Source organism: Calidris pugnax, unplaced genomic scaffold, assembly GCF_001431845.1.
Source record: "Calidris pugnax isolate Ruff unplaced genomic scaffold, ASM143184v1 scaffold407, whole genome shotgun sequence".
Classification (NCBI taxonomy): domain Eukaryota; kingdom Metazoa; phylum Chordata; class Aves; order Charadriiformes; family Scolopacidae; genus Calidris; species Calidris pugnax.
In genome coordinates this window covers 706,196-722,154 of record NW_015091179.1, presented here as the reverse complement: position 1 = coordinate 722,154, position 15,959 = coordinate 706,196, and the positions used below count along the sequence as shown (strand labels likewise).

Below are 15,959 nucleotides of genomic sequence, written 5' to 3'. Positions count from 1 at the left end.
AAATGAGGGCTGAGATATGCAAGAAAAATGACAGGCTGAAGCCCAGCAATAATCCTAACTAAAAAATATACTGGTTGGAGCCTACTGGTTCTTTCTAGGAGAAGGATGAAAACAGTGTGAGAGAGAAGCAAACAAGGGTATGAATGCAAGTCATTACAAGTGCAAAGCTCACAGTAGCTGGAAGGATTCATGTGTCATTTCCTGCTGTGTGCTGCATAAAGCAAGACAAAGTCAAGGATGCAAGATGAAAAAAGACTATTGTGTGATGTTCCACATCTGAAGCAACTGAAAAGATGTCAGGGAGATACTCTAGAATTAAGATAAACCACTGCTGGATATGTTAATCAGATGGGCTGTAGACCACAGCAGCCCTGGTGTGGGAGTGGTGCCCTTCAGCAGAAGGGCAGGGTACCTTGTATGAGGGTGGCAGTAGCTTCTACTGTCCCAACTGAGCGTGAGTCATGCCCCTGTAATGGGACTTTGCGAAGACACCAAACTCCCCTGCACCAGTGGGCAGCACCTGGGGCCTGGCAGATGGGCAAGAGAGTCCTGACCCAACACCTTTGTGAGGACCCACCAGCAGTTCATGAATTTTAAAAGATACCCATTACATTGTGGAGAAAAACAACTTGACACTTTTTTGTATGAGATGGGGTAAGAAGCTTGCCTGGCCTGCGTCTGTGAAACACGGGTGCTGCTCAGTCACTCTGCAACAGGTCCCATGTGCCTCAGCATTCAGCAGCTCTTCCAGCTTGGTCAAATTCTCTATCGCTTTCAGGGTCCTATAAAGGAATGAGATTTCCTGTTCTGTCACGTAGAGAGGACACTGGATACAAATGAGGAAAATCTGCTAAAAAAATTCACCATGGGAAGAATTTTCACTATGCAGCTACTATCACAACCCTCAAATTTTGCCTTAAAAGGTAAACTAAGTTCTCTGTAAGAACTGCCGGTCTCAGGACCGGAGGTGGAAGTTCTCAGATCTAAGCCTGGAATTTGAGCCTGGATTAAATCCAGATGTCAGGATCACATCCACGCCCTTGGAAAATTCAGATCTCAATATAGACATTGCGTTGTGCTTGGGGAGGGGGAATTGTTTTTCTGGCTCGCCCTCTTGTGACACTGCCTGGGTGGGAAAAAATTAGGAATACATGCAGTTCTGGCTTCAGAAGTGGGCAAAAGGGATTAAATGTCACTAATGGTACAGTTACATGCTTTCATTTAGACAGGCCAAGTGCAGAGGGGCTTTGTCTCTTGCTTTTCTGCTGAAGTATCTAAATACTCTCTTAAAAGCATAAAATTCATTAAAATTCCATGAAAGGAGTTAACTGCTGACAGATCTGAGGCTAGATGGAGACTACAAACATCTGAATCGAGTTCTGTTTTCAGGAATATTGGGCAAAACATGCTTGAGAGAAGAGGGATGGGAGGGAATTATTGAAGGTAACTTACACCTGATCCTACATGGTAAGTGGGAAGAGACCACCTTCAGCTGCAACTCTTCACAGACACCTGCAGAAACCAACTTGACCCTGTGGCAGGGGCTTTTTTTCTCCATTTCAATTTCTGTACGGGAAGCACTTTCTATGGCTTCTCATCCACCTCCCAAACTGCTGGAATTTAATCATTTTTTCCCCCCTTGCAACTTATTTAGCAAAAAAAATGGACAAATCATCACAATGGAATGTGCTTTGAAAAACTAAAATCAGCAGAAGCTCTCAGGGCAGCTGAGAGTCTTCCCTTCCCCTGCTGCTGCATCAGATGGGCCTTTCAGGCAGATTGAGCTTCCTCTGCTGAACCCATCTGGTACCCAGCATCTCAGGTACCAGCTCCAAAACACAGTTACAGCCAGGAACTACCCACCTTCCAACCTAAACTTTGTCACAGCTGAATAAATTTGTTCTCACACCAATGCTATCCCCTCAGCTTAAACCATTTTCCTTCTTTATTACACCCTCCTCTGCCCTTTAGATATTGACAGGCAGTCACTGCTCCTCCCCAGCCTGCTGTACCTGCTCTCTCTCTCAGGATGGGCTCCCTGTTCCCCCTTGGGCTGCTGAGGTACCGTCCCCCTCGTCGAAGCCTGAAGTCCTCCTCCTGGAGTGTGTCAAACAGCATTTCCATGTCACTTCATGCTAGTTTCTCCTGAGCCCTGTAGGATGACAGTAACACATTGCCACAATTAGCATTGTTAAATACCATTTAATTAATCCACTGAAGCTGTAAGAAACTTTAATTAATGGCAGCTTTATTAGTATTTACTTCACCTTCAACATGTAAGCTCTGACGCTATTTCCAAAGGGCACAGACTGGCAGAGCAGCTGAGAAGACACCCTTTCCCCCTGACTTTTCCCCACTCTGTTGGTCCCAGAGCTCACAGCCATCTCTGGGCACTGACAAGGACATGTTCCTTCGGCAGCTCTCCAGGATGAGGGTCAAGTTAATGCCATTCCGTCACTATTTAGCTCTGCGCAACTCCTGTCATGTACAAGGTTAAATAAATTCACCAAAACCAAGCTCTAAAGAAGTGCTATTGCGGGGTCTGATTAATAGCACAGATTGTAGGGAAGGCTGACAGGAAAGCTGAGAGTTCTGCTCCACTTGGAGATCTCTGTATCATAGCCAAGGTCACTGTGTCTCAGCTGCCAACCTTGAACGATGTTTGTGTAAAAAAGCAGATGCTCTTCAGGCTTCAGACTTCACATGCAAGCTTTTGAATACAGAACCACGAGTTCCTGAATTCCAGCAACAGAGCAGACTAATGTACTTCATCTCTCAACCTTGCAACATGGTAAAATGCTGCTGTTAAGATTATCAGGATAAAGAGGGATTAACAGATTTCTGTGGGATTGAACCTGCTGTGGCAGGTGTGCCCACAGAAGAGCTCTGCAGCCTGTTGCAGTACTCTGCCAGCATATGTGCACACCACCTTTCTCTGGTGCCTCTTACAACAAAACATGCATTCCCTCTGGCCCACTCGAGTTAAGTACCACCGTCAATTAAGATGCATTCCCTCTGGCCCACTCGAGTTAAGTCAATTAATAAGGGAAGAATAGGAGGAGAAGGAAAAATACTACCAACCTGCTATAAACGAAGCATGTGAGACTTGATTTCTGTTGTTAAAACTGAAATTAATCCAAGGAGCACCGGAGTGATCCCTTAGGTTCGGACATATTAACTCTGTGCTCTAAGGACACTCCTCAGGTATCTACATGGCAGAACGTCGTGATATTTCCTCATTTTTAAAAGTGACTGATATGACACAAGGCCTCAGGGTAGGGAGTCAAATGTTGATGGTCAGGGGAACAGGGGCAGCACTAATCTGAAACACCGACCAGGTGTCTTTAAACTGTTAAAACTGAAATTAATCCAAGGAGCACCAAAGTGATCACTTAGGTTCAGACATATTAACTCTGTGCTCTAAGGACACTCCTCAGGTATCTACATGGCAGAACGTCATGATATTTCCTCATTTTTAAAAGTGACTGATATGACACAAGGCCTCAGGGTAGGGAGTCAAATGTTGATGGTCAGGGGAACAGGGGCAGCACTAATCTGAAACACCGACCAGGTGTCTTTAAACTTCAAGTGCTAATTAACTATTGTATTTTGCAAAATGTAAATATTTGAGGCATGTAATAGTAACTGAAACTTCAAGTGCTAATTAACTATTGTATTTTGTAAAATGTAAATATTTGAGGCATGTAACAGTAACTGAAAGCCAGTTGTGAAAAAAAAAAAAAGCACTTTTCATGAGCAAACTGAAGTAATACTTTGAAACATTGTCCTCATGTTACCAAATGACCAAGAGTCTTGCTATCACAGCTGCTACACAGGGTCAGGTCAAATACTATAGCCTTAGTTTAATCATATATTTACAGAACAAGTTTAACGATACCCAGTGATGGCCTTAGTTTAATCATATATTTACAGAACAAATTAAAACTAGTATATATCTAGTTTAACAATACCCAGTGATAAAAGGCTGTTTCTTAATGGTAACCTCTGCATTAAATTGCTGGAATAACAAATTGAATTGGTTAAGAAGTAACACTAAGACTTATTAAACAATGCAGTCTTAAATTCCTAATAAGCAGGAAGTGAACTGTTTAAAAAAAAAAAAAACATCTAGCCTTACTAAAACCCAAATCCCATGCCTGCACCTTGTAAAGCCCTATCTACTTTTTCAGAGCCCCAGGAGGGGTACGTTAGGGCAGAACTCTGTCTTGTTTCCTACCTCAGAGCTTAGTAACGTGCTGGAGTTGACAGCAAGTCTGCTGTTTGACTATGTTTTGTTTAAGGCTGTCTTCCTCTTGATCTGCTTACGCCAATCACAAAGTTTACATATAGTGCAGCCAGCATCCGCAAAGTGAGTCAGGGATGAAGAGAGAAGAGTCAGGCAGATACCCTGCTGGTCTTCCCCCTGCCCTCTAATCTAAAGATTAATTTGCAACTTGTAAATACTGACCAATACTTTCCGAGTGCCTTTGATATCCAAACTTGAGTTCAGCAACCACAGTCCTATACAGGATTTGTACTTCCCTAATCACTCTACTGCGAGCACTTTCTAGAATCTACACAACATGACTGCATGGAAGACACGCTTCAAGTAGGAGGGAGCTTTAAGAGAGCTCACCTCAAAACTCTGTACCTGTTAAAGAAACCACTCTTGCCTCAAAATGCCCAAGCCTGCTCTCAGCTGGCTGAGGGATGTGAAGCCAAGAGAGGCAGTACTCTGCCCGCATTCTCTCTTCCGTGAAATTATTGTTTCGCAAGATGAGGGCAAAAATGCATCATCATGTTTCTTTTCCATTCTTTCCACACTTCAGTTGTTAGTATATGCTTACAGGAATTAGTACTACGCAGCTCAGATGGCCAGATATCCAAGAGCTCCTTTTATCATTACCCACCTCTAAATATTCTTTTAAACAAATAAACTTTAATACCTATTGCAAACCAGGGGATGCAGGATTCAATTTCACTTGCTGCTGTCTTTCTCACAAGTCTTAAGTTATCTTCAAAACCTGGGCAATGGACCCACACTTCAAAAACACTGTGGTGGAAGTCTGAGTATCTCCGATACAGAAACTCTTAGATTCCTACCAGCTGTAGGCGAAGTGAGAGGGGTTCAGGACCCCACCACCAGTGGCGAGACCCTCTGCTTTCTGAGCCCCCAGGCAAGGGCTCTGTAGGGAGCCAGAGGTGCGTGTTAAGGAAGAAAATACATGAGATGGGTCTGAGCAGCGCTGGGTTTCCACACTCAGCAGACTCAGAGCTCATGCTTTCCAAAGAACAGACACGCTGGGGACCCCCCAATCTACCGCTCTGGGGGTAAGGGCCTTCAGTGCTTCAGGGAAACAAGCGCTGCATAGCCTGGGGCTGAGGGGAAACCCACAGCAGGACAACTACCCTCTCTTCTTCCCCTGTGGGCCATGTACCAATTGCAGGCTGCCCCCTCGGGCCAGCTGCTCCCCTCTGTCCCCTCACACACCCCAGCAGCTACTCAGGCCCACTCTGTAACCTCACCGCCCCTCCATCCCCTCAAGGCCCCCAGGAGCTGCCTACGCCCCCTCCGGACCTTCAGGGTCCCCCAGGGACCGCTCAGGACCCCCCAGGAGCCGCCTAAGGCCCACTCTATTCCCTCAAGGCCCCCCAGAAGCCACCTACGCCCCTTCCAACCCTTCAGGGTCCCCCAAGGACCGCTCAGAGCCCCCCAGGAGCCACCTAAGGTCCACTCCGTCCCCTCAGGGCGCCCCAGGGATCCCTCCGGCCCCTCAGGGCGCCCCAGGAGCCACCCAGGGATCCCTCCGGCCCCTCAGAACGCCCCAGGAGCCGCCCAGGGATCCCTCCGGCCCCTCACGGCACCCCAGCAGCCGCCCAGGGATCCCTCCATCCCCACGGGAGCTGCCCCCGGCGCCCCACAGCAACACAGCCCGCCCCCCCGCCACCCTCCTCCGCGGTCACCGCCCCCAGCCCCTCAGGGCCCGGCCCGCGCCTGCTCCGTGCGGCGGAGCATCCGCATGACGCATGCGCCCTGCCCGGCGGGGCTTATATAGGCGGCGGCGCAGCCGGTACCGGGAGCAGCGCTCCGTCCTCGCACCCGCGGTGGTCTCGTTCCCGCTGACGTCACGTCCGGTCTCCCTCCGCTACTCACCCTCTAAGGCGGCGAAGATGGAGGCGGTGGTGCGGCGCTGCCCGTTCCTGGCCCGCGTCTCGCAGGCTTTCCTGCAGAAGGCCGGGCCCTCCCTGCTCCTCTACGCCCAGCACTGCCCCCGCATGATGGAGGCGGCGGCCGCCCCCGCCCGCGGCCTGGCCACGTCCGCCGCCCGCGGGCAGCAGGCGGAGGAGGAGACCCCCGCCGCCCGCCGCGGTGAGTAGGGACACGGGGGCGGGGGAGCGGCAGCCAGGCCTCTCCTCAGGGCGGGCGGGCGGCGGGCTGGGTGTCGGTAGCCGTTGTGGGAAGCTTCCCGAGTGACCTAGTCGCCCTTAATTAAGAAAGAAAAAAAAAAAAATCCATACAGATATAGCAGGAAACTTCTGGAATGGTCAGCTCCGAGATGAGGGCTGCTTCATCTTTTAAATGTCGGTGGTAATGACGGGAGGGCGGCCTGTCAGGACGTCCTGCAGCGACCTCCGGCCCGGCATCCGCGATCCCGGAGCGCCCAGCTGGGATTTCCAGCGGCTCCTCACCCCGCCCGGGGACATTCCTTGGGGGAGCCTTGCCCTGGCACCCAGGGGAAAGCATTGAGCCTTGCGGCAGAGGAAGGGCCGGTGGCTGAGGATAGCCAAAATCCTCAAAAGACAATCTCCCCTTTTGGAGCAAAAGAGATTTTTATTTTATTCCCCCCACCCCCAAGCATATACTGCCACATCTAGTGTCATAAATCATAAGCACCCTTGGGTGTTAGAGGGACTTTGTGCTTGTATAAGTAAAATCTGACCGCTCAGTTAATAATAGCCTGTGCCAAATAAATTGCAAAGGTAATGGATAGAAAAGCTTAAGTCACTGTATTAAAATGATGAAGCTGAGGAGCTTTCACTGTATTAAAATGATGAAGCTGAAGAGCTTTCCTTTCTCTTCCCCCACCTCAGAGGCCAAAAATGCCAAAGAGGTGGCCCAACAGAATACAGATGGATCCCAGGCACCTGCTGGCCACCCACCTGCTGGTGCTAGCCAGAGCTCTGCTACCAAATGCCCATTCCTGGCAGCTGAGATGAATCATAAGAACAGTAATGTTTTCTGCAAAGCCAGCCTAGAACTCCAAGAAGATGTGCAGGAAATGCAGGCAGACAGGAAAGGTATGTATTCTGTGCTCCGAAGCATTGGTTTCTTCTGAGAGCTTCTGGTGCCTGACTGTTCTCTAGAGTGTGCCAAGTCTAACTGTCACCACTTAAATTACACAGGTAGGATTATGGGGGACTTCAGCAAAAAGCTGTTGGGAGAACAAAGGTGTTAATGGCACACCTGCAACATTGTGCAGTGTTCCCTCTGGGTGATTTTGCTGTGGGAATGGCGTATGCTGTATTTTTATATGCTTTCTCTAAATGTGTGAATTGATGTGTTAGGTTTGCATCCCAAGTGGATGCTTAGAATTGAAGAGAGCTTTGTCAGGGTGCTGGTACAGACAAAGGTGGTATATCCAGAGACAGAAGAAACAGCACTGAGGTACTAGGCAAGTACTAGCACAAATCAAAGCTGGAAAGCAAACTTTTTTTTGTTTATGGAACTAAAGGGTGGTGGCTGGCTCACAATCCCGATGCGGAAGGGCTGTCCCTTCAAAGGAAGGAACTTTTCACCAATATCAGTAGAGCCTTGCTGTCTGTCTCAGGAAGCTTATTTTACTTTTCTGTTTGTTTTCTGTGGCATAGCTTTAAAAAAATGTGTGCTAACTGAACAAAATACTAGGAATTAAAAGGAAGCAACTAACTAGAACTCTGCCTTTGATTAGGTGTGTACCAGCTATTTCAGATAAATACGTAGCTCTATGGAGTGGTTTTCTGAGTCATGATGAGCCAAATGTGTTGTGAGGAAATTACTTATTGTATTGTCATCGATTAGCAAATCTTACCTTTTGTTACGTACAATGCAAAATTGTAAGCAAATCAAGTAGTAGATCCTAACAAGGGCACATGGATTCAGGCATGTGCTTCCTAAAGAATGAAGGGTTAGAGTTACTTAAAATGTTGCCTTTGCTGAGCTCAACTTACTTCATGTTTGTTTCAAATTGATTAAGCTCACTGGAATTTATGACAATCTCTGTAGGTACAGAATTTGCCAAAATACCAACCACTTCCACAGTGAGGAACATTGAGACTGAGGGAGAAGAGCAGAGTGGCTTGCTCAAGAAGTTTAAGGATATGGTGCTGAAGCAAAGACCAGAAAGCGTTTCTCACCTGCTTCAGGATAACTTGCCAAAATGTAAGATTGTCTGGCAAAGCCCCCCCACCATAGGCCCGGTCTCCTGTGATTATTTCTTGTGTACTTAAGTTTCTTTCTCATTTTCAGCTGTATCAACCTTCCAGTATGATCAGTTCTTTGAGAAAAAGATAGATGAGAAGAAGAAGGATCACACCTACCGAGTATTCAAAACGGTGAACCGAAAGGCACAGGTCTTTCCCATGGCAGATGACTACACTGATTCTCTGATCACCAAGAAAGAGGTGTCTGTCTGGTGCAGCAACGATTACCTGGGGATGAGTCGTCACCCTCGTGTGTGTGGAGCAGTTATGTGAGTAGTGCCGTGTTCTTAAGAGGCTGTGTCCAGCTGTAGTGCCCTGCAGGAGCTTTTGTGGGAAGGCTTTTGAAGAATTGATTTCTGTACTGTGCTGCATAAGCTGCTTCTGATATTATTCTTGGTATATAATTAAGCTTACGGTCTTCTCTTGAGCTGGGGTAGGTAACTTAGTATTAGCCCCAGGGTGATAGCATACCTGTCCATTACTGACCCTGCTCAGAAGCCCCCAGATCACAGAATCATCGTAAAATAGTTTGGGTTGGAAGGGACCTTTAAAGGTCATCTAGTCCAGCCCTCCTGCAGTGAGCAGGATGCAGTGAGCAGATGTTACCAGATAAACTGGCTGGTGTATTGCAGCTCTACTTGGTAACTGTTTTTTTAGCTTATTGGATTTCTGAGGTGTGCAGGTTGCTCAAAGACCTTAAACCTTACAGCTGCTTCTTGCAGCCAGTTCTTTTTTAGAACAATACCAGTTATGTATTGTAAAACTAGACTGTTTTCAGCAATGATCCTCTATTCATCTGTGTGTCACACAGTAATGCTAATGCCTCTCTTTGGGCCCTCTGTAGGGAGACACTGAAACAACATGGTGCTGGGGCAGGAGGCACAAGAAATATTTCAGGAACGAGCAAATTTCACGTTGATTTGGAGAAGGAGCTAGCTGATCTTCATGGAAAAGATGCAGCACTATTGTTCTCATCTTGCTTTGTAGCCAATGACTCCACCCTCTTCACTCTAGCTAAGATGCTGCCAGGTGAGATCTCAAACTGCACCCCTTGTTTACCACAAAAACACAACCCTGCTCTAAGCAGTTGGGAGTATATTTCACAAATGACTACCCAAAGTGAGGATTCATCTTACTCGATTAGCAAAGTACAGTGTTTGTTGGTTTTTTTTAAGTGCCATATTCAGCTTGGGCAAATCACAGTAGCAGCCTGAGATTGAGATCTAGGAGCTAGGAACTGCAGAAGGCATTAGACAAAAAGCATAGAGTCTTCTGCTCTTACGTTTAAATTCCACCTGAAAATGAGGCAGCAGGAATTTAGTGTCCTCTCACCTGTAAGTGTGAACTTCTTTCCCTCTGTAACTTAAAGAAATATATTAAGGACTTGGAAAAACCCTTCTGTATTTCCTTAAGTTCAAGTTTGTGTTAGTTTAAACACCTAAAATAATCCTTAAATATTATTATTCTTGCTTCATGATCTGTAATTTGCTTTTTTGATCAAGAGCAGCATTTTCTAGAACGTGCTCCCCTTGCTGTCTGAACACTTCCCATACATAAAGCAATGCTGGGAGCCAGTTAATGCTTTCTATACTTAAAGTGTAACTGGACTGTTCCCTCAGGCTGTGAGATCTACTCTGATTCTGGAAACCATGCCTCCATGATCCAGGGGATCCGAAACAGCAGGGTGCCAAAACACATATTCCGCCATAATGATGTCAACCATCTTCGAGAACTATTGAAGAAGTCTGATCCATCTACCCCTAAAATCGTTGCATTTGAAACTGTTCACTCAATGGATGGTAAGTTGACATCAAACCCTTCTTTCTCTCCTTCCAGTGCAGTTAGTGCTTAAATCATCTGTATTTTAGGTCTAGAAGTGTACAGTGCTATAGGAGCTCACATGAAAACTGTTTTCTGAAGTGCCCGGGTTACTTTTGAGATTTATCCAAGCTGAGTACAGCGAATCCTAACCTGCCAGTCACTGCTTTGGTTCCTAGGTGCAGTCTGTCCTCTGGAAGAGCTGTGTGACGTGGCCCACGAGCATGGGGCAATCACTTTTGTGGATGAAGTGCACGCTGTGGGGCTGTATGGAGCTCGAGGTGGTGGTATAGGAGACCGGGATGGAATTATGCACAAGATGGACATCATCTCTGGAACGCTTGGTATGCATGGCCTGGTGTTCTTACAGAAGCTAAGGCAGCAAAGCTGCTGAGCAGCCAAACTAAATGGTTTAACTCAAAATCAGTCTGTTCACATGAACTTCCTAAGGGCTGTTGGGGACTAGGATTTTTCAGAAAGCCCAGGGGATTTAAGTAAGTATTCCCCACAGTTTGAAAAGCTGGTGTTAAGCTGCTTACGCTGCTTTACAAATCAGTTAAGGTAGCATTGGTTTGGTTTTTTTTCCTTTAAACAAGCTAGCAAAAAGTCCTCCAGTGGCATATTATACAACTCAAGAATAAATTCAGGTGAGAGTGCTAGTAGAGTAGTACTCTATATTTAGTAGTGCTTAGTTCTTTTATGTGAAATGGAGCGTTCCTAATCTAGAAACCTGAGATGGGGAGTTATGCAAAGAGATTTGGCAAGAACTGAAGCAACTGCTATTATCTGAGTAGAATGCAGGCTTAGGAGTAAGTTTACTGCTGCAAATTGGAAAGTTGTTTAAACAGGTTCCAAAATTCTTAGAATTTACTAGGAAATTTCATGGCTTTGAAACTTACAGTCTTGGCCTACAGGCCAACAGAAACAGATGCACTCACCAGACTTCCTAGTTCTACCTGTGCCTCCATTCTGGTACCTGAACATTTGGAAAGCAGAGCTGGTATCAGCAACACAGTCTCAGTAACAACCTTGTGTGCTCCTTAGGAGCAGAGGCTATTTCTAGTGTCTCTGAAACAGATTAATTTAAATCTGCTGAGAGACTTAGTGTTGACTCCTGGGGCCGCTATTGAAGTCTATGCCTGATGATTGGGCTTATAAGGTCTTCCCCAAAATCAAAACTTGAGTGTCTGGAGAGTCTTAAACTCTCCTTGCTGTGTAATAACTAGATCCATGTTATCAGGATTGGCTTAAAAAGAAAGCTGTAACACGTGCTGAGTAAATACAAGATTAGCAGGAGGGGGGCGAGGAGGCTAGAATTGTTGCCTGCCATGACTACGTTAAGTATGTAGTCAAAATAACTCATTCCCTCAAGTGGAAGGCTCTAATACTTCAAGCCAGTCTAGTGGGTAGAAGGAATAAGTTTGGTTGCTTTTTTTTTCCACAGGCAAAGCATTTGGCTGTGTAGGAGGCTACATCTCCAGTACGAGTTCTCTGATAGACACTGTTCGTTCGTATGCTGCTGGCTTTATTTTCACCACGTCCCTGCCCCCCATGCTCTTAGCTGGGGCCCTCGAATCCGTCCGGACGCTGAAGAGCGCGGAGGGGCAAGTTCTCAGGCGCCAGCACCAACGCAACGTGAAGCTTATGAGGCAGATGCTGATGGACGCGGGGCTGCCTGTGGTGCACTGCCCCAGCCACATCATTCCCATCAGGGTGAGTATGTGGGAGCCACAGACCTGTATCAACAGCGTCCTCTTTTCCTGTCCGTGATCACGTTACACTGTCAGGTATTAGTTAACATTCACACAGTTCAAATCTGTCCTCGTATTGGGCAGTGATGTGCTAGGAGTCTGGCTTCATTTATAGCAAACTGAGCTTAACTTTTGTAAAGCCGAATGATAAATTGTATGAAACCCACAATCTCACAGTATAAGGAGAGCAAGGAGACTGCTAACAAGCTGCTAAAAAGAAGAACTCAAGGATAAACAGCTACCTGCCTGGGGTGCAATGGTGTGTTTGCACCCAGAGGGCTCTACAGCACAAGCTTTGGGCTCTTCTTTCTGATGTATGTGCTACTTACAGCGGCACAAGGAAGACTGACTAACCCTAATTGATTCCTGTGGCTAGCCACCTTCTGCCACCTTGCTTGTTTTGGTTGATCTTGTAACTTGCAATTTTGAACTTTAGGTTGCAGATGCTGCTAAAAATACAGAGATCTGTGACAAGCTGATGAGCCAGCACAGCATCTACGTCCAAGCAATCAACTACCCCACAGTTCCCCGTGGAGAAGAGTTGCTACGTATCGCCCCGACACCTCACCACACTCCTCAGATGATGAGTTACTTTCTTGGTAAGTAGATTCTTGCATTGGTGCAATAAAAATACTGGGTTTTCTAGTCTTTGTACTAAAGATGAGACACTAGGAGACACTTAAGTTCTAGATGCCACTAGCTGGACAGTGTCTGCAGCATACATAATGCGTACTTCTGCACTTAACCTGCCTTGAAGATGATAGGTGACAGCCACTGCAGTGCCACCTAGAATAGAGTCTGTCAGGCCAGTGAGTGCAGTCGCCAGTTCTGTCACAGCCACCTCTGTGTGAGCAGAGCCCCAGCATTGTCCAAACCAATCTTCACTTGTTACATGGGGTCCAAAGAAATGTGATGTCCTCTGAGCTGTTACCATGTCTTAAACAGTCCAGGGAAAGTAGCTCCCTGATCCTGTCAGAAGAGGTGGCATGAGGACAGCTGAGACTTAGTTGCAGCCCAGTCACCTCACTCAAGAGGTAAATTATGTCATCACTGTTATCCCTCCTCATTTGCTAGGAAAATAGGTATGCTGGCACTACTGCTGCTGCTTCTCTAAAGCAATCCACTGTCTTAAGTCTTGATCTTGATTAACTTTCCTGTTCCTAACAGAAAAACTGCTGGCCACATGGAAGGATGTTGGTCTGGAGCTGAAACCACATTCATCAGCTGAATGCAACTTCTGTAGAAGACCCCTACATTTTGAAGTGATGAGTGAACGGGAGAGATCCTACTTCAGTGGCATGAGCAAATTAGTGTCTGTCAGTGCATGAAAGTAATTGTGTTAATTGTAGTCTTGTCTACTTCCAGTACCCAGTCAGTAGCATTTTTAAATTGCTTAATAAGTATTTTAATCATAGTTGAAGCACTAAGCTCTGAAAATAAATTTCTAGAGCCATTATGCCCAGTTCTGGTTTTGTTTGCTTCTCTACTTATCTTCCATAAGTGAAACTAGAGTGTTGGTGGTTGGAAGGGCAGCTGGTGGAATAAAAACAATGGTCTACAGCTTAATGCTTTTCAATGAGCGTATGCCAAAAAAACTTCAGTAGTGTTTCCTGGTGTACAACAAGAGTTGGGTTTACTTCTTGGGAAAAGGAAAGGTGTCTAGATTTCCTCATGAGCTGCTGCCTGAAACTTAAGCAAGAGTCTACTAAGGAAGTGCTGTATAGTAAGCTTAGACTCATGTGTTTGGGTGCAGGCATTTAGGCTGGGTTCTGCTAGATGCTGTCTCCCTCTACTGCCATGTTCCCCTTGAAGTTGTGTGCACAAGCATTCCCCCTCTGTGCATGGGATTTAATAAGCTTGATTGTTAGAAAACCAGGGTGACTGGGTGGTGTAGGGGTGGGGAAAGGAAGGCACATTCACTGCTGCAGGTGGTAGATGCAGGTTACCTCTGGCTGCCTGTGTCTCCTCAAATTTGCAGTTTGCTCCCCAGTGTGCTCAGAGCCAAAACTTCAACACAAAAACTGATTATCAGCAGGCAATCTAATAATTCATGTCCCTGGCAGAAAGTCCTTGTAAGAGAATATCGGTGCTGCTTTTGCAACCCCTGTGAACACTTGAGCCTTCTGCCTAATTACCATGCTAGTTAATGCTTTTATGAATAGCAAGGGCATGCTTTGAACAGGGGGAAGTAGTTTTGTGGGTTTATACATGTACTCAGAGGTCAATATTAGCATGAAGTCTAGAGCAAAGCACTAAACTGCTTCCTTCAGGTACAGGCATGCCCAAGAACTGCTGCAGCCTAGCGCTCACAAGCTGCCCTGTCCAGGTACTCTTGTTTTCTGGATGTGACAAGCCACCCTCCTGGCCCTGCCTGTGGCTGTCACGCTCACGGGTGTGCTGTGAAACTCCCCATTAGGGATCCATTATAGTGTCACAAACAGCCACGTGTTGAGGTGATGGAAGCCCAAGTGAAAACAAATAATCAGCTCCATCAAATGCAAGTCACCAGTCATTTAAGCATCTACTGGAGCACACCCCTGCTCTCAGAAGAATTCTTATAAAAATATTTGAGTTCCCAAGCACTCAAACAACTGTTTAGAGGCCACGTGCCAGCTGGTCAAGTGGTTGCTGCCTCCGTCACGTGAAGTGCAGGAAGGAGGAACCTGCCCACCATCAGGCTTCGGGATTAACAGGGCAGTTTTTCTCTGTAGCTAAAACAAGGCAGTGTTTGGACTGCTGTGCTCAGGCCCACGGCCAGGTTACCCTGTGTGCAAGTGGCTACGTTGCTGGTCACAAGTGGATTGACTTTCAGGTGTGTGACATTATCCTGATTTCACTGAGACAAATTCAGTGCTACTCCCTGACTCTGCCTTCCCTCGAGCAGCCCATGGCCTAACCCTGAATGAATATACAGCTTCCTTACAGAGCTTCTCTCATTCTATATTAGGTTATATTACTACATTAACTCGAGACATCAAGTACAAAGCCACAAATCCTACATCAACCTCTCCTAGAAACACCACAACCTGCCTTCAGTGCCATTCCCAGCTGCTGGCGTAGGCAACCAGTGTGTGGGGTGCCTTCAGTGCCATTCCCAGCTGCTGGCGTGTGTGTGGGGGACAACACATGATGCGTTGACTAATATATAGCCATGATGTGACAGTATAGCATTACTTGCATTTCTAGCTTCTTCACTGAGAGCATTCAAAAATCGACACAGCGGGTTTTACATACCAGTTTATGAGCCCAATTTTTCTTTCTAGTTTTTACAGCAGCTACTCTATATGCTGTATTGCAGAGGAGAAGTAAGACACAAGAAGGGTACTGGCTATTGGAAATCTCAAACGTTATTCCAAGTAAGTCACAGGAGAGAACCAAATCCTAAGATTCAAAGCCAGCAACCCTTGAGATGACAGCAGCACAACTAACCTCAGCACGTGGCGGTCAGTACCTCTGCGCCCGTTAACGTCCCGTGTGACAAGTTGCCTTAAGTTCAAGGAGGGGTGTGAAAGCAGAACCAGCACAGATGGCTGAAGTCCATCGCTTAACTGCAAAGGAAAGACAAATCCAACGAGACATAGGAAGGATAAATTTTCCCTCAGTGAAAAGGCCAAAGAACGAAAAAAAACAAACACATATTGTTTCCCAGCAAACAGGACTTGAATGGCAGGTTGCATAACGAGGGGTGCTTGTGTAAGCTTTAGTTTGGTTTCTGGAAAATAATAGAGGAAGCAATCAGTAAAAGATGTTTAAAGTCTGAGACAAATGGTCCATGGCAGCGGCAGAGTAAGCAAGCGAGAACGCAGCTGTAAAGCCACTTCTGACATTTGTTAGGGACAAAAATAATTCATCTAGTTGGACATTGCATAGCCCTAAACTCACGCCCTCCTCCCTTTCTCACCCTATTTACACAATGGAGAACCCCCAGCG

At 46.4% G+C, this 15,959-nt stretch overlaps 1 protein-coding gene and 1 long non-coding RNA gene across 2 annotated transcripts; one reads left to right on the top strand and one right to left on the bottom strand.

Annotated features, from left to right (window-relative positions):
* Positions 1 to 666: 666 nt before the first annotated feature.
* LOC106898297 lies at positions 667 to 5,441 on the bottom strand. The gene is made up of 3 exons (XR_001413911.1): positions 4,947 to 5,441; positions 2,013 to 2,152; positions 667 to 782 (listed from the first exon to the last, which is right to left on the bottom strand). It is a non-coding gene; the product is annotated as an uncharacterized LOC106898297 (long non-coding RNA).
* A 615-nt stretch (positions 5,442 to 6,056) lies between these two features.
* ALAS1 (5'-aminolevulinate synthase 1) lies at positions 6,057 to 13,491 on the top strand. Its single transcript, XM_014959451.1, has 10 exons — positions 6,057 to 6,370; positions 7,093 to 7,299; positions 8,264 to 8,419; positions 8,507 to 8,729; positions 9,305 to 9,489; positions 10,080 to 10,259; positions 10,458 to 10,622; positions 11,723 to 11,991; positions 12,466 to 12,628; positions 13,197 to 13,491. Exons 1-10 carry the CDS (start codon positions 6,172 to 6,174, stop codon positions 13,355 to 13,357), a joined length of 1,908 nt encoding a protein of 635 aa, XP_014814937.1. The 5' UTR covers positions 6,057 to 6,171; the 3' UTR covers positions 13,358 to 13,491.
* The last annotated feature ends 2,468 nt before the right edge of the window (positions 13,492 to 15,959 follow it).